Raw genomic sequence first — 17,976 nt, 5'->3', positions numbered from 1 at the left:
TGTGCTTAACTAACTTTATTCTAGCTTGTTTGCTTGATTCAACAGTCCAGCTTGCAGTTTTATGTAACAGGAAAATAAAACAACAAACATGGGTTTCTTAACACTTCATTTATTTGGGGAACTTTTAGAGGCCTGGTAGAGACACTGTAAAAACCATATATATTTGTATGTTCATGTACATAAAACATACTTGAATCCACAGAGGCTAAGATGGAAGATCTTTTTTCATTGTTTATGCCCAACTGGTGTAAAAACATAATCCAGTTTGTCTTTGTACCTCTACACCACGTTTAAGGTTCAGTCTACTGAGAGAAGAAATAAACAATTTAAAAATTAGGCTTGTACATTTTGATATATAATTATTTTAGCTTTATCACAAATTTACAAATTCTATTTGATATATACTGCATCCATCTCAGTCCCTCCTGGTTGTGTGAGGTTGCTGTCAACACAAATGTGAAAGAGCTTTTTTCTCGAAAGCAATCACATTTCTTGTCTGAAGTTTTTTTTTCCAAACAAATGTAACAAATTATTCACTTTGATCATGTCAGATTTTGATTTGGTGTAGTATCCTGTCCTAGTGCTGCTCACAGAATTTCTTTGGCTTTTACTGTGTCAGTGAATTAGCTTAAAAGGATTCCCTTTTACCACTTTGTGTTTTATTTGAATTACGGTTAACCGGTCTCAGTTCAGAGTCCCATTGTGGATACGTTGTGACTGTAAGAAAGGATAACCCTTCACATATGCAGGTGTATATGTGTGTCTGCCCACAGTTTTATTTGAATGTTTGCCTCATTAGTCAGTGTCAGAGGAAGTGTTATTTGTCCTGGCACTTGGACTGGCACTGTAGAAGTGTCGACTAGCAGTGGTGACTCAGCATTACAGCATTAGGGAATGAAAGAACGGGGAGACGGAAAGGCTAGGTGGTGGGTAGGGAGCCTTGGCCTGAGCCTGTTGCCTAAGTGTGCCACTGGGCTACAGCTTTCCAGGCAACTGAGGCTTTCTGTTATGCTGCCTAATTGCTTGTGATGAGCTGCACACTGTATAGAACGTGTTAGAAAGTGTGAAGAAAAAAGAAAGCGTTGAAACATGTTTTCAGAATGCCAACAAGGCAAAGATGTTGAGACAGAGGAAACATTTAAAGGTTGGAGAGCAAGGACAGAGCTTTAGTTTTCTTAGAAGGTAGGTAGGACTGCAAATAGACAGTAGGGAGATCTGGATAGAAGGAGACGAAGAGGAGAGAACGTTGACCTTGGTAAAGGTCAGAGACACCTGCCGACTCCCTCAGATTGTCACCCAAACAGCCACCGCTCTCACATCAAGCTGAAGGACTGACTGTGAGGAGGCAGTTGCTAAGGCAACTGCTCTGGTTGCCATGGAGATTGTTATGTGTGAAAGATCAGTCAGTGGGACGCAGACTGAGGGGTCTGTCCGAATCACATCATGCCCTCTCAAGACTCGTTTGATCTGGAGCCATTACACCTCTCGTTGGGCGAAGTGTTTGTGTCCAGAAATAAAGCATTACATAAAATCGGGAAGAACATTCAAGAAGAGCGTTTGCTTCTCTGTGTGTGCTCACATTTGTGTCTGGGACCTGCAGACTGTGTCTGACACTGCAGATGCACAGAGAACAATATGTATAAAAATGGCTCATAACTGCAACACATCACTCAAGCTGGTGTGTTGAACAGCCTGTTCTCAACTGAGAGAAAGGAGGACGGATGATTCATAATGGATTTTCTCGCCTCATAATACATTAGTGTGATAATTTTACTTGTATTGGAGCATTTTTCGGGCTTATTTCTGCAGATTCAATCTAAAACACAGTGTTAAAGTGTGCAGCAATCTTCATCACCATAAACTCATGCTTATACTAAATCTATAAACTTATTCTCCCCTCAGTTCAAGAGGATGTTGAACAGGGAGCTGTCCCATTTGTCAGAGATGAGTCGCTCAGGGAACCAAGTGTCAGAATACATCTCCACCACCTTTTTAGGTACAACAAACACACCATCTGCTTGTTATTAAATTTAATAAAGCTTGGGTTGTCAGGTAAAACTTTGTCTTGTGATGTTTTTTCAGATAAGCAAAATGAAGTGGAAATCCCATCTCCAACTCTGAGGGAAAGAGAGAAGCCCATGTGTCACATCAGCGGTGTGAAGAAGCTCACGCACAGTTCCAGCCTTTCCAACTCCACCTTGCCTCGGTTTGGTGTGAAGACGGAGCACGAGGAAGCTTTAGCCAGGGTAAAAGTTGTTCGTCTTGTTATTTCTCCCTGACAGGCCGTATTCACAGAGCTGGAGATATTAGCAGCTTTATGACGTGCAATACAAGAAATCAGACCTTCTGGAGATAGCAGAAAAGGAGAAATCAGTTTCTCAGCAAACAAATCTCTCATCATATTTACCGAAATACCATGCTATCCAGCAGCTACCATTTATTCCATTAAACACATAGTATTTTTGTTGTTTATTAACACAGAATTGATGCCTGTATGATTGTACCATCAGGAACTGGACGACTTGAACAAGTGGGGCCTTAATATCTTTCATGTGGCAGAGTTCTCCAATAATCGACCCCTAAGCTGCATTATGTTTTCCATTTTCCAGGTGAGAATAAAATGACAAACAAACCTAAACAATGAATTAGTCACCAAAATTAATATAGATTTTTTATTTTTACGTTAAACTGAGCTTCACTTTTGTTTGTTTTGTGGCTTCACTTTACTTATACTTACTGTTGGGTTAGGTGCCTAGTGACTGTAGGCAAAATAAATAAATAAACTGTTATATGAGAAACTTTTTTTTTTGACTTGGGAACCAACACTGCCTTCATAAAGTAGTCATGTTATTTGAACATTTCCAGATTTCACATTGCACTTCATTGTTTTATATGTGATTAGCTAGAATAGAATAGAATAGAATAGAATAGAATAGAATAGAATAGAATAGAATAGAATAGAATAGAATATTCCTTATTAAATTTCAGTATCAGCAGCAGAATATTAGCAAATGTTAGCACACTTATGCACAATAACAACACAGTGCAAAGACACAAAATCTTACCAAGTATTTATTGTCTAGTTTCTATTGCAACTATTTTAATACACTTAAAATAAGTATTAACTAACTTTCAAATAACTTAAATTGATATTAGTAAAAAAGTAATTGCACTATTGACAAACTTTTTCACCTATAACAAGGGAAAAGGGTCTTGTTGACTTAAAAAAAATTACCTAGTGGACCTAAACATCAAGAGAAGTCATGCTTGCAGTTTTCCACAAGCCGTATTGGAGACCCAGTATACATATGAAGGGAGTTTATCTGGACAGATGAGACCAAAACTTAACTTTGTCATCTTTTCCCATGTTGGGATTTATACTGTAAAAATGCCCCTTATTCTCTTTCTCTATGTTGTAGGAAAGAGATCTGTTAAAAACTTTTAGGATCCCTGTGGATACTTTTGTCACTTACATGATGACCTTGGAGGACCACTATCATGCCAATGTCGCCTACCACAACAGCCTTCATGCTGCTGATGTCACCCAGTCCACCCATGTACTGCTATCCACACCAGCTCTAGATGTGAGGATCACAGTTGGAACATCAACCCTACCAAACATAAACATACCACTTGACTGAAGTGACCGTTGTTCCTCTTGTTATTTCTCCCTGACAGGCCGTATTCACAGACCTGGAGATATTAGCAGCTTTATTTGCTGCCGCCATTCACGATGTTGACCATCCAGGAGTGTCCAACCAATTTCTCATAAACACAAGTGAGTCAGAATGAGAGCAATAAAGTAAAATACATATCAAGTATGTAAAAAAACATTTATAATTTATTTTACAGGCAATGTTATTACTATTAAACCATAAACAACAGCCACCAAAGCTCTGCACTTACTATGGCTTTGTTGTTATTTCGCTTATTGGAAGCTGTGTTATTAATATTAACAATACCTTAATTCTTAGGATTCTAGAATAAATAGTAGTATTCATATCATTTTTGAAACAGGGGTGTCTTTAAGAGTTAACACGTTCATTCACTCTATTTGTTGCATCCTCAGACTCAGAACTGGCCCTGATGTATAACGACGAGTCTGTTTTGGAGAACCACCACCTGGCTGTGGGGTTTAAGCTGCTCCATGAGGAGAACTGTGACATCTTCCAGAACCTCACCAAAAGGCAAAGACAGAGCCTGAGGAAACTTGTGATTGATATGGTATGTTTCTGATAAACTATAGCAAAGAAAACTTTTCTCACTTCTCATATTATTCTTTAGCATTTTTTGCACACAATTCCATAATATATACTGTTTGTTACCAGGTTTTGGCTACAGACATGTCCAAACACATGAGTTTGCTGGCAGACCTCAAGACGATGGTGGAAACCAAGAAAGTGACAAGTTCTGGAGTTCTGATGCTCGACCACTACACCGACAGAATACAGGTACTTTTATGTTAATGTGTGTTTCATGCATCTGATCATTTGATCCTTTACAGCAATACTGTAAAGTTTACAGTATTGCTGTAAAGGATCAAATGGATTGGTTCATCTTGCCATTGTCAGTGAAGATAAGCTTTTGAAAATTGTGTGAAAGTGAGGAGCTGACAAAGTAATTGTTGTTATAAAATATGAAATCACACAGATGGATCCTTCTTATCCTTCAACGGATCCTTCTTATTTATTAAGTCTTATTATTTTTGGTCAAGTGTAATAAAAATAAGAATCAAAACCAATATTGTAAGTTGTGTGGAATAAAAGACTAATTTCCCAATTTTTCTAAAAGTACAAAAGATGGCTGGAATATGTCAACTGTCTTTTTAAAAATTTTGCCCTGTTATTCCAAATCATTTAAATTTCAGAAAGAATTCAAAATTTGCAATCATTTTCTGCTGTTACACCTGTGTATTTCTTGGGTCTTTCTGCAAGACAGAGTTAGCTTAACTAAGATCTCTAAGTTGCTCTTAAGAATGAGTATGTGGGTGGTTGTCAAGTGTGTCTTTTTGCACTGTACTGTGTTCTGGTAACCTGCTCACGGTGAACAACCCACCCTAAGGATAGGAGGGGACAGAGGGGATAGAGGTTGGGTGTCAGGGTGAAGCTAATTGATCAATGGAGGAACTGTTTTCTGGTTATTTTTTATTAAAAAAATAAATAACCAGATATGTTTTAAAAGATCTAATTGTGATGACCTGTGAAATTAATGGTGGGAGAAAGCGAAATATTTGAAAAATGGTTTTCATAGTCACTTAATAAGCATTTTGATCCCATTAACCTTTGAGTAAAATCCTTTGAATGCTTGAAAATTACTCTTGTTTCAATGGAACATGAACTTTGTTCTCTAACTGAAGTCATCATTTGCAAATTGTATTTTGTATTTACTCCAATCGTAACGGAAGGAAATCTGCAAATGCTTTTGTCCAGCACTGAATACGAGTGAATGATATGTTTTGTGTGACTTTTACACAGGTGCTGAGGAACATGGTGCACTGTGCAGACCTGAGCAATCCCACAAAGCCTCTGCATGTGTATCGGCAATGGACGGAGAGAATCATGGAGGAGTTCTTCAGGCAGGGAGACAAGGAAAGGGAGCGAGGCATGGAGATCAGTCCCATGTGCGACAAACTCACCGCATCTGTGGAAAAAAGTCAGGTAAATGATTAACAGTAGAACACACTTGTATGGATGATGAACAGCTGGATTGCTGTTAATGCTGCAGGTGGGATGATAACCACAGAGCAGAGGCTGATCTATCAGCTCTGATCGCAGCAGTCGCCCACCTACATTTTTAATGCCAATTTGCTGGGAGTAAGGTTGCGCTTGCTTGAGTCGAGTCAGTGTTATACTGTTTTTTTTTCTTTTCTTCTGTATGTAGGTGGGCTTCATTGATTACATTGTTCATCCACTATGGGAGACGTGGGGAGACCTTGTGCATCCCGACGCCCAGGAGATCTTGGACACCCTAGAGGACAACAGGGACTGGTACCAGAGCACTATCCCGCAAAGCCCATCGCCACCTCCAGTGTGTCAGGAAAAGGAGCTAAACAAATGCATTGACAAATTTCAGTTTGAGCTCACCCTGGAAGAGAGCTCTCAGAATGAGCAGGGACACGAGGACGACAAAACCACACCAAACCATGTGGCAGAAGACTGCAGTGACATAGACAAGGAAGATGACAATGAGGACAAGGAAGATCTGATGTCAGAGGAGAAGAATGAGGACATAATAGAGGAAGAGGATGAAGTGGCAATGGAGGAAGAGGAAGGAGAGGAAGAGCTGAAACCTCAGATAGGTGAGGAGCCGCAAAAGGAAAGACTTTATGACACAAGTCCTGTAGAAGAAGAGGAAGATTCTTCTTCTCAAGCTGAAGATACATGAGGTCTGCTCCTGTATCTCCCTCCTATCTTGCACACATTATGTTGCTGATTCTTTAAATGGCCAAACAAAGAACAAATATGACTGCAATGACAATACAGACCTTTAATTATATTTTTCAAAAAGGGAATACATTCAAATCGCTCAAAGAGAAGCTAATTACACAGAAACTGTAGATTTGGAGTGATAAGTTCTAGGACTAATTTCACTAGGAACTTAAGACTAATGGGAATCTAGAAGGCCATTATTGATGGGCAATGGAAGACAGTGTAGCACTCTGGTGACTGGAATGCACATAAATAAACACACATGAAATCACACAAAAATATCCACAAAAAATACAATCAAAAGTAAGTCGCGTAGAGTACAACGATGCAATGTGCATACATGCATGCAGCAAGCCATGCAGTATCATTGCATTTCATATGTACACCTATTGATTTTTAAAAAGACACATAGACTTACACAGGCATCTACATACACTTGACTGTATGTTTGTATGTGTGCATTTACACAAGGGACATTGATCAGTGATGAATCTCTTTGGAAAAAGCCATTCCTTATTGGTTTATTAACACGTGTCAAGTCAGTATTAGTAATTCATGTCTGTTAGAATCTCAATAGAAACTGCTCTCTTCAGAGAAGCTTCAGTGACTTTTTTTTTCCATTTCTGTCGGAAATAAAGCTTAAAAAAATAAGTCCGCAGAGTTGGTGAAAGAAAAGAGCATAACGTGGAAGCAAAGAAAAGGAAGATGCTGCGTTGAAGGGGCCCGAGAAGCCCCGTATCCTTTTTCCCTTTACAAGGAGAGTGCTACTGGTGTAAGATGGCTCTGTGCCTTTGTGAAACATCAGCTTTCTGACTGAGGCTGTGGTGAAGCAATGCATTGTGGAACAGGAGAGTCTGATTTTTGGAATCATTTTTGATTGTCTCTTGTTCAAGATCTCTCTTTCTGTTCATGATATTGTGGTGTGTAACTCACACGTACAAGTTTCTGTGGTGACTTGTTTTCAGCTGTAAGTCTTCCTTTAGTTGCTCTTCTGGTGTTATGACAACTCAGAACTTTAGATGCAGCGCAATCACTAACACCACCACTACCACCACTGGACTCTTTCCAGCTTATATATTTATTTCCTACTAGACTGATTTTATTATTATTATTATTTTCTAAACTTTCAGAGAATAAGCCATGTGATGCTTTGAAGCATATATGTTTTTGCCTATTTTATATTTGAAATTTTGCTGAATATGTTATAAAGGGAGAGAAAGTTTCATCAGCAGAACAAAAGTTCATTCGCTGTCTTCATTCTTTTGTATTTTTCGTCTCCTCATACATAGCGATTCTCACCAAAGTTAAGGAAGACAAGTTTCAGTGGGTAAGTTGAATTGAAGGAAATCAGGGAGGCAGAATGTCAGGAAAAAGGTCTGGCAGTCCCTAATCATCCTTTCAATGTTTGATGGTTTTTTGCCTTAATGTCAGATGCAGGATACATACCTATAAGTATGTAGATTTAAAGACATAATACAGATATCCTAGTATATTTATATCACATCTGTTTACTTCTTTCTGTGCTGGTGTGAAACAATGTATTTTGCATTTAGGAGGGGAAGTGGGAAACATTGCTGCCAGTTATTTTTGTCGTGGCTGTGCTTGGATCAACTAAAAGAATGTGCTGTTTTTTTTAAAAAACAAACAAAAAAAATAAGATTGCATCCTATAGCTTCCTGGAGACATTTGAGATGAGATTACGAGATTATGAGTGAGTCAGTAACAGTAAAATACCGCAAGATGTTAAAAGATGTCGTTGCTCATGTTGTCGTCCGCTCATTGGCATCTTCGCATCAAGTGTCCAGGATCTGATCAGGACAGCCAAACTGTGCCAGGTTGTTTGAGTGTTTGTTTTCTCACAGGGTAAATCGAACATTAAGTTAAAGGTAAGGGCGAGTTTCTGCAGGTCAGTAACTGAGCTCATGTGAAGTTGCCACAGATTGGTGCAACAGAAGCCTATGTATTTGGTTGAGCTGTGAGGCTACCATGCAGGCTTTTCATGTAGTGAAAATGGGAATTCAGGATTACGATCAGTTACTTAAATATAAAAAATATATATATCCCATATGCACTGGCCTTTTACTTTAAACATATTCCTTTGTTTTTGTGGCTTCTTGTTCTGTCATAAGCTATAAAAACAGTAATATTTAATTGCCATACAAACACGATACTGTAGCAATTGTTTCTTATTAAGGAAATTATTCAATTGATTGATTGCTGCCATTCTTTATAAATGATGAAAAGAAAACATGGGGAAGTGTTTTCTTTTAACAGCTTGTGTACAGTTTATTTTTATATCATTCAGGTGGATGGTCTGGAAAATGAATTACATGCTGATGATATATAGCTATAATCATTACCACTCTTGTATATAATGTAATAATGTATTGTATAATAAAATTTTATTTGAATTATAATGATTGACAAATAACCACTGAGACACCACAAGTCACCTCGTCACTTTGTCATTCTCAAATTCTATATTTCCTCACATGTGGGTAACATTTTGTCATAACTTTTAATAGTGCACACTTATTGTTAAAATCAAATAAATTTGTACCAGCACTTTATTTCATCAGGTTTCAAGGTAAAACAGTAGGGTTCAGGTAGTGTGCAGTCTGTGTATCCATCTGGGCAAAAATCCCAAACCCACAATATCCAGCGATTGAGATGCACTGTAAAATAAATTAGACATCCCCTTAAAAGAGTCTATGAGATTATTATTATTATTATTATTATTATTATTATTATTATTATTATTATTATTATTATTATTATTATTATTATTATTATTATTATTATTATTATTATTATTATGTTTTTTTGTTTTTTTTACTGAAAGTCACAATATGTGTCCTTATTTGACTTGGTCACTTCGAGCACTTACACTCCCTTTGTTTCTTAGTAACTTTAAGCACTATCTAGCCTGATAGCCTAAATGTCCGTCCCATGGTGGCCTATTTATCTGGTTCCCATTGGTGTTCCTGTCAGGTAATGTTATCACAGACTGACTCCCTTTGAGAGAAATCCTCTGGGCTTTAATTCACGTGTTTGTCATTAGTAACAGAGCTTGTTTAAAGGGAGATAGGAAAAAAACATGAAATGATTGTAATATTTGTAAATGAACTTGCTGTAATGTGTAAAATGTGTCCAAGTTATTTTTTATTATATTATTTTTATGAAAGTTTTTTTCCTCCTGACAGAGCCGAGGTGTCATTTTTGTGAATAAATGCATTTAATAAGCGACATCTATATATATAAAATAGTACAATAGTATATCAGTATATTTTTCTTTTATTTTACTGTTCGGTACTGTAAAGTGTGTTAAAATACAAATAAAGCAAGATTTTTATATTGAAACAAATATAGTACTCACATTCTCCTTTGAAGTTAATTAATGTATTCTTTAACTCCTACATAGTTACGCATGATGGGCCTGTTACCGGTATCAAGAAGTACCAGTAACAGGTTGATGTCAAGGTGTTAGAAAGTTGGTTTCGAAACTGCTTAAATATTATAAAAACTAACATAATGGATATAAAAGGCCTTCAGAGTTCTGTAGAACCAAATACAAAACTACTTATTTCTAGGAGCTACTTTTTGTAGGCCTTAAAAATATGAATAAGATCGCACAAGATATGCTTTTAGATATCTAAAAGCATATCTAAAAGCAATATGCTTTTAAATATACATCATCTTTCAGACTGACTGCTTTAGATGTTTATATAAAAGTTTAGCTATATACAAGGACAGCAAGTTGTTCATTGCAAATCATTAGTTCCTGGAGATGATCTACATCTATTGGCAGAACAAGTACAATTGTTTATTACTAGGAGAAGAAAAATTTTAAGTAATAGATCAGAATATACTTCCCCAGGGCAAAATTGCTTATTTGTTGAGAAGCTATTCCCATCCAGGGTTAAATATTAGTAAATATATATATATAACCCTTAGTAATATAACATTTGTGTGACAAATAGACATGAATAGACATGAATTAAATAAATAAAATTAAATCAAAAAAACAAGGATGTACATAAAAGCCTAAAACTAAATCTAGAAATGAGTTCAGTGGAAACTTAAGCTCAAAACCATTCAGAAAATGTAGCCTAAATTTAAAATTGCTTTAAAGTTTACATTTAAAATTGATATATTTGGCTTTTCAGCTTTAACCTTTATGTAAAATGTGTTAAAAACAGCAAAAAAGCTGAGCTGGCATGAGATGGCTGCACAGCTTCTCCTCAAGAGAAGTGTGACGTTTCTCCAGTTCTCCGCCAATCACAACAGGAAATTCGAACGTCTACTCCAGTGGCAATGATATAACAATGATCACGTGCGATGCATTGACATATTTTTGAAGTCTTAAGAATCTTTAATAAATCGTATAACTGCGACCCATTTCTGACAGAGTTCAGAATCTTCGCTGCAATGAAATGTCGTCCTCTTGCTGTCCGCCAATCAAAAGAAGAAGAATGTCGTCTTCACGTGTCACGGATTTCCTTCTCTACACCAAATCACAAAAGAAGAAGAGAATTTCTTGTCCAATCAGATTACAGAACGACAGAAGGGGAAAAAGAAGGGTGGGTACCTCTATACGGAAGTAGGTTATTCCACCAGATAATGATTAGGCATTGGGACCGATAAAAATACATTTTCTTCCTTTATTTTTGCTACCTTGTTCATACTTCAGGTATTTAAGTTTATATAATAGTCACTGCCCGGATTATATTTTGAATTTTCTATTTATTGTTTTCCGTTTAGCAAAGCCATTAGCACAATTTGCTAGTTAGCATTGTTTTATTTGCACAAGCAAGTAGCTACAAACCTCTAGCTTCTGCCAATACATGGTTTTACTCCTCAGGAGTTAAAGCTGCAAATTTTACTATTGTGCAAATTGTGTATATGTGAGTTTCTATAGGCACTGTTGGGTCATTAATACAGAGGTTGACCATGGTAATGTTCGGCCACTTCGTGCTGCTGGTTCTGATCGGCGGAGCCATGTCTGCGGAGGTTCTACGTCCCCGCGGTGTCCCCTTGTCAAGTAAGCATTTTTAACCTGATTTATGATGAATTAAATAGTAATCCAATCAGATCATTTTGATTTTGGGGAGGTCTGAGCTCTTTGCTATCTGTTTCAATGAATAACAGAACGCCAGTTTTATGAGGAAGACAAACCTTTTACCTGTCTGGATGGATCCCGCACTATTCCTTTTGACAGAGTAAATGACGACTACTGTGACTGTGTGGATGGTTCCGATGAGCCAGGTGTGTAAATCCTCCTTCCTGGAAAATAATCCAGTTGTGATTTTAAAGTACAGTGATTCTGACTCAAGGTGTTTATCCCTCCCAGGTACTGCTGCTTGCCCCAATGGCAACTTTCACTGCACTAATGCGGGTTTTAGACCAGCCTTCATCCCTTCCTCCCGCGTCAATGATGGAATATGTGGTATGCATTTTGTCCAGGTTCAAATACACCTTTCTAAAAATATTTAATAGCTTCTTAACACTTACATTTTCCCTTTAGATTGCTGTGACACTACCGATGAGTACAACAGTGGTGTTGACTGTCAAAACACCTGCAGGTGTGGATTTTCTATGGTTACAAGAAGTTGCTTAGAATTGACAAATGAAAATGTCTCGGTGTTATGTTTGACGTTACTTGTGTGTTTTTCAGGGAGTTGGGTCGCAAAGAGAAGGAAGAACTGCAGAAGATAGCAGAAATCGCAAAAGAAGGCTTTATGTTTAAAAAACAGCTTATCCAAGAGGCCAAACAGGGTCTAGAGGACAAGAAGGTTTGGAGAGAAAAACAAGCTCTGAATTTAGTCTGTGCAAAATTAATATTGTATATTCTGTTAAAAAATTGTATGGATTGTTTTTATGTAATCCATGCAACATTTGTGCTAACAATAGAATACGTGATTAATATAGAGTTTGGGAAAGTGTGGAAATGTCCTTATTTTTCATTCCTAGTCTTATTTTTTTGTTTTCTTTTTACAAGTTCTGCTCTTAAAGTCATGAACCCAGTTGAGAAATGTTTTCTTAAAATATAATTTTTTATGTAAAGTGAATATTTGAAGCTGTAAAGTACAATTCTTGATTCAGATTTTATTCGGGCTGAATTGGCCATTTTATTTTGGTCCAACAGAGTAAACTTGGAGATGTCCAGAACAGTAAAAAAGACCTTGAGGAAAAGGTTGAAGCACTGAGAACAGTTAAGGAGACTGCAGAGCAACCAGAGAAAGAAGCTAAAGAGCGCCATCTGAAGGCTTGGGAAGGTAAACTAAGATTAACGCCATCCGGTGTCTGTAAAGCATATAACCCCTTTGAAACTTCTGCTTTTCTGTCAATGTTCAATCTGTTCTTCCTCACAACATCTAGATTGTGGCAAACAGAATCACAGATGAGACAAATGTAAATTTGGCTTTTATTTCAGACCAAAAAGCTGTCATTCGTATGGAAAAAGACAAGGCTAGGATGGCCGACATGTTTCTTGAACTGGATGACGATGACGATGGCTTGTGAGTATCGCTGCAAAATGTTCAACAGTTGTAAGAAATGAAAACATTATTTGGAGACAATTTAAGTTCATTTAAGTTTGGAAAAGTACCAAAACTATATGCTCGTATTTAGTGTTGCTCTAACTTGTTTTGTAATATTTGTCTTTACTACATGCCACTTCATTTCTTTAACCAACACATCCTTTTAGATATGATATTCAGGTCTTAATAAAATGATTAAATGTCATACCTCTAGGCCTTGGCAAATTGTTGAATAATTTATTTTGTAAATTAATCTTCCTTTTTCTGTTTTGTTTTTGTTTTTTTAGTGTGTCAGTGGCTGAACTTCAGTCCCATTCTGAGCTTGATCCAGATTCTGATGCATCATTCACAGAAGCAGAAGCTCAGGTACAACTCTGGCTATTTCTTCTAGAACAGTGTTGCTAAAACCAAACTTAAACTCAAGTATTACAAGAGCTGATGAGTATGTATTGTTTTTTTATAACCTTTTAGGGTTTGTTAGGTGGAGTGGACAAAGTGGACACAGTAGCATTTGAGACTGTCTGGAATAATATTAAAGAAAAATATGTTTCTGAGGTGAGAAAATTCAAAATTGTGGTTGTTAATAGATATTCGTAAAACATTGCTGCTGCAGCTAAATGTTTATCTGTTGGTATCAGTCCACTGTGGACGTCCCTCCACCACGGGAAACTACACAAGAGGAAACCCGAGATACATCCTTGGACAATGACTCTGAAAACTACCCTGATGAGGACATCCCAGAGGAAGAAGATGATGAAGACATGGATGAAGATGATGAAGATATGGAGGAAGGAGACTATAAGGTAAACGTTTTGATTCTCAGTGAAACTTAAACTTGGCAAATCTCAGGTTTGGGTAATTCATCATTTCAATTTGATTTGGTTTCAGGCCCCTCCAACGTCGCGAACTGAAGACAAGAAGGATGATGATGAAGAGGGCGCTATGCCACCCTATGACCAGGAAACACAGACTCTCATTGACAGTATGTGTTTGCAACCAGCAGTCCTGCAATGACTAGTGATTTGTTGTGGTAAAACTTTCCTAATTAGGATTTCTGCTTGGTCTTTAAGACCTTAAAACTTGGATCTCAAAAGTCTTGGAAAATTGATGTTTGGAAACTTTTACATGCATCTGTGGTCACTAACATTTGATTAATTGGACTTTTTATGTGTTGCTAAATTCTGTATAATCCTCTGTTTTAATTTTAGCCGCTCAGAAAGCTAGGGATGAGTTCAATGAAGCAGAGAAAGCTCTGCGGGAGGTGGAAGATCAGATCAGGTACGTTTGAATACAAAAAGGCCTTTCTGGCCAATATTGTTAATTTTTCTCATCAAAATTCCTGTTCACCCACCCATTACTAGGGCTTGTAGAGCCCCAGTAATGTGTTGGGGTTTGCAAACTAAAACCTGGAATTGGTTTGTTTACAGGAACCTTGAAAAGGAAATCTCTTTTGACTTTGGACCCAGTTCTGAGTTTGCCTACCTCTACAGCCAGTGTTATGAACTGACCACTGGCGAGTAAGTGCATACTTAAATCTTTTTTAAATGTTTTCCGAATGTAATAGATTAATCTCTGAATGACTACATATCTTTTTCTCACAGGTATGTCTACAGACTTTGTCCCTTTAACAGAGTGTCACAGAAACCCAAATTTGGTGGATCAGAGACTAATTTAGGGTAAGGATGGAAATTTGTGGTTTGCATGTTTGATGTTAAAGTTGGTTTACTTGTTTTATTCAATATGTTCTGTTTCTTTCGCACAGAACATGGGGTAAATGGGCAGGTCCTGAGGATAACATCTACTCTGTGATGAAGTACGAACATGGAACCGGGTGTTGGCAAGGTCCCAACAGATCCACCACTGTAAGTCTGAGGCAGCATTTGACAAGCTCCGTGTTTTATTTTTTTTCAATAATCAAAAAGTAAAAAAGTAACAGCCTTTGTACAATATTAGGTTAAGTTAACATGTGGAAAGGAAACGGTTGTGACATCTACATCAGAGCCGAGTCGCTGTGAATATCTCATGGAGTTCACCAGCCCTGCTATCTGCCAGGACCCTGCAAGCTCTGATTCAGGACATGCTGACCATGAGGAGCTCTAGAAGCTCATTAGCTGTAAGTATTTTATATTTCCAGTGGTTGTGGACGCCTTATTGATTGCTACATATAATCATGCAAGTTGTTATAGTGGTCACATTTTTAAGTCCAAGATTATTTAAATTAGTGGATCTTAGAGCATAAGAAGCTATCAACCTTATATAACAATTTTATATAAATTTTATATATGGCGAGGGATTACATTAAACCCCAAAGAAATATCAATTGTGATACAATGGTTTCTGAGTTCTTTACTAGCAGCAATTATCTTTAGTTTTAATATTATATATCAGAGAAGTATATGTACTTTGACTTGATAAAGTAATACACTGTAAGGTTACACGATAGCCACAGACATTCTTATTCTTGTATCTGAATTTTGTTTTTATTTGGTGCTTAATTTCAAAGATACATTCATTTAAACTTTGTTCTTCAAAGTCAAACGCCAAAGGACGAAGTTGTACCTAAAAAGTCACTACTTTTGCCAAATGTTGTTGTTTTCTGTCTTGCAGAATGCTGTGAAGGGACCACAGTCATTGCAGCAAAAATGTTTCCAGTCTGCTTGCTGTTCCACCTCTGTCTGCTTTCTTTGTAATAGTTATGGAAATTCCAAGGAGAAGTGAAATTATTGTGATCAGCACGTCTTATCTTCCACTCCTGCAAGGTGTGCTCAAATTAGTTTTTTAAGTCAGACGTATTGTCATTCCACTTTTATCAAATAAACTTGTTTTAACCATATCTTCCCCTGGTTGTAACTCTCTCAACCAATAAATCTCTTCTGTCGTATGATTTCCGTGAACTTTACGTACATTTGATCAGTTTGCCTGCTAATAAACTTAGTTCAAAGTACAGGTTTAAAATTCATGTACACCTGCTGTTTTTTGTAGGTTTATAAAGAATATGCGATGATGTGAATTATTGTGCAAGAGTGCCAGTTTTCTGTGATTGGAAAAAATGAGACCAATAAACATCTTCCACCTCCTAAAGTGACATCTGTGCTGCACAATTCATCTTAAAAATAAATTATTGTTAGTAATGTGGTTAGCACATTTGTGTACATCCTTAAATATCATATGTTACACCTTTCATTAAAGCTTTGTCTTGAGTTTATATCTGTCATTAACTGAATCTGATTATCCAGAAATGAAATCCAGATATTAATTTAAGTTCTAATTTACATATTTAAGCTATAGTTTGCACAGGATCTAAATAGCCTTATCAAGATTAGTAAAGTTTTTTTTTTTCTTTTGAGATGCAGTTTTTTCACAGCCTGATGAATCATTAAAGCGGTGGTATTATTTTATTAACTTCATTCATTTACTATTTAAAATGAACATGTCACATGTTGATATAAGCAAAACTTCTGAAAGGAGAAATTGGAAGAAAATATCTTATATAGTCTACCCCTTCTCAAAGTTAATTCAGTGTGCCATAATCAATTATTTATTTTCCAGGCATATTGTGCCAATTTATACCACAATTAAGTAATTATATTGGGTATATTTTTATACTTTAAGTTATAAAAATGCTGTATAGGGCAAACATAACTTAAAAAAAATTAACATCCCTGACTCTTTAAGAAGCTTTTTCTCTACACGCCACCTTCAGCTCGTTATCACAAAAAAGCCTTTCCATTATGTAGTTATGTCTTTGGAGTGAGAAGTAGTTTATATGATAAAATCAAAAGACAAAGTTCCACCAGGTGTTTTACTAATTGCTGCTGCTGCTAGTCTGGAGGAGCTGAGTGGGGAAAGGGTTGTTTTTGAAGTGGAAACTTGGCTGGATTTGTGAGAATTTTTCAAACATGCATGAAAGAGTCAAAGCAACTCTCCAAGCGTGTTTCTGCTGAAGGACTAACATGTTTTATACAACACCCCCTTTGAGACGTATGTCGTGAATTCTTCTGTGATCTCCTGCATGAGGTGTTGTGCTCTCATTCTGTCTGCATGGATAATGGCTTTTACTTGAGAAATAGCTTTGAAACCCTTTCTTGACTGATAGACGTCAATATCTTTTAATTTATTTGGTTTTAAGTTACTTTTGATCCTGCCATGATGTGTTGCATTTTGATAATTGATTAGTCTACTTCATGTTGTCAGACAGGGCCTAGGTACAGCTGTGGATCAATTTATGATTTAGCACTTGTCATTCTCAAGGCTTTGGGCCAAATCCGGCTTGCCATGCAGCTTTTAATGTGATCACATAAAGAAAACCTTACAAAAAAGAAGTTTGTGTCCTTAAATAATACTGTGTCAGTCAAATAAAAGTAGTGTCTGTATCAAATTAAATAAATGTGAAAAGATGATTAATATTTCATTTTAAGAAGTACTTATTGACTGGACAGACAGCTATCTATTAATGTTTTAACAGCTTGTTAATGGGTTTTATTAATAAACACTGGCACAACCGGCCATTTGAAAACCTTCATGTTGAAATGGCTCAACATGAAAGTTAACACTCCCTTTTTAGCAGGTGGGGAATCAGGTCTTTTCATGGAGCCAGGTTGATTTGGATAGTTTTTTTCCCCCCTTTTGATGAATAAAATAATTAGAAAACTATTCTGCTTTTACTCAAGTCGTCTTTGTTTGATGTTATGTGTTTGTCTGAAAAAGCTTAGTGAGATAAAAAAAAAATAAAAATCTGGAGTCTCTAAGCAGACAAGTGCTCTTTTACAGCATATGTTTGGCACATTAAGAACATCACTAACAGAACATTTGCAATGAAACATGTTTCTCTTAACCTCTTTAAAAGGTAGGAGTGAGTTGTGCTGAAAAATACTGATTCAAATCCACCTAATTTATTTTATCAATAGTTTGTTCATTCAGTTCTTTAAGCATATAAAAATAATAATCTACCTATTGGCGTTCTTAGGACAGGCTGTTGTAATGAAATTCTTGCTTTTGTTCTGACAATG

At 36.7% G+C, this 17,976-nt stretch overlaps 2 protein-coding genes across 5 annotated transcripts in view; both read left to right on the top strand.

Annotated features, from left to right (window-relative positions):
- The window catches only part of pde4a (phosphodiesterase 4A, cAMP-specific), a 50,887-nt gene extending 41,175 nt beyond the window's left edge, over positions 1 to 9,712 (top strand). For both annotated transcript variants that reach the window (XM_044099570.1, XM_044099571.1), the window contains exons 7-15: positions 1,903 to 1,996; positions 2,083 to 2,246; positions 2,511 to 2,609; positions 3,420 to 3,584; positions 3,679 to 3,778; positions 4,070 to 4,224; positions 4,329 to 4,451; positions 5,475 to 5,657; positions 5,881 to 9,712. In XM_044099570.1, coding sequence (XP_043955505.1) covers positions 1,903 to 1,996; positions 2,083 to 2,246; positions 2,511 to 2,609; positions 3,420 to 3,584; positions 3,679 to 3,778; positions 4,070 to 4,224; positions 4,329 to 4,451; positions 5,475 to 5,657; positions 5,881 to 6,384 — 1,587 coding nt within the window. In that variant the 3' untranslated portion in view covers positions 6,385 to 9,712. The remainder of the gene's footprint in view (positions 1 to 1,902; positions 1,997 to 2,082; positions 2,247 to 2,510; positions 2,610 to 3,419; positions 3,585 to 3,678; positions 3,779 to 4,069; positions 4,225 to 4,328; positions 4,452 to 5,474; positions 5,658 to 5,880) is intronic.
- A 1,213-nt stretch (positions 9,713 to 10,925) lies between these two features.
- prkcsh (protein kinase C substrate 80K-H) lies at positions 10,926 to 16,048 on the top strand. 3 transcript variants are annotated; one of them, XM_044099569.1, is made up of 18 exons: positions 10,926 to 11,008; positions 11,347 to 11,469; positions 11,577 to 11,693; positions 11,779 to 11,874; positions 11,953 to 12,010; positions 12,103 to 12,220; positions 12,574 to 12,703; positions 12,862 to 12,946; positions 13,255 to 13,333; positions 13,439 to 13,522; positions 13,606 to 13,770; positions 13,856 to 13,949; positions 14,176 to 14,245; positions 14,395 to 14,484; positions 14,569 to 14,643; positions 14,730 to 14,829; positions 14,921 to 15,080; positions 15,575 to 16,048. In XM_044099569.1, the coding sequence occupies exons 2-17, from the start codon at positions 11,379 to 11,381 to the stop codon at positions 15,065 to 15,067; spliced, it is 1,599 nt and encodes a 532-aa protein (XP_043955504.1). In that variant the 5' UTR covers positions 10,926 to 11,008; positions 11,347 to 11,378; the 3' UTR covers positions 15,068 to 15,080; positions 15,575 to 16,048. The 3 variants fall into 3 exon arrangements, with proteins under 3 accessions (XP_043955504.1, XP_043955502.1, XP_043955503.1); XM_044099567.1 differs by having other exon boundaries at positions 10,985 to 11,028; XM_044099568.1 differs by having other exon boundaries at positions 10,995 to 11,118.
- The last annotated feature ends 1,928 nt before the right edge of the window (positions 16,049 to 17,976 follow it).

Source organism: Gambusia affinis, linkage group LG19 (genome assembly GCF_019740435.1).
Source record: "Gambusia affinis linkage group LG19, SWU_Gaff_1.0, whole genome shotgun sequence".
Lineage (NCBI taxonomy): Eukaryota > Metazoa > Chordata > Actinopteri > Cyprinodontiformes > Poeciliidae > Gambusia > Gambusia affinis.
Note: the sequence above shows the minus strand (reverse complement) of the source record. Positions and strands in the feature narration are given on the sequence as shown.

Bases quoted from the DNA above. Each gene is read 5' to 3' on its own strand.
- prkcsh (XM_044099569.1), top strand. From the start codon at position 11,379: ATGGTAATGTTCGGCCACTTCGTGCTGCTGGTTCTGATCGGCGGAGCC. The intron at 12,221-12,573 runs GTTTGGAGAGAA...TTGGTCCAACAG, and splicing joins AGGGTCTAGAGGACAAGAAG to AGTAAACTTGGAGATGTCCA. The intron at 14,485-14,568 runs GTAAGTGCATAC...TTTTTCTCACAG, and splicing joins TATGAACTGACCACTGGCGA to GTATGTCTACAGACTTTGTC.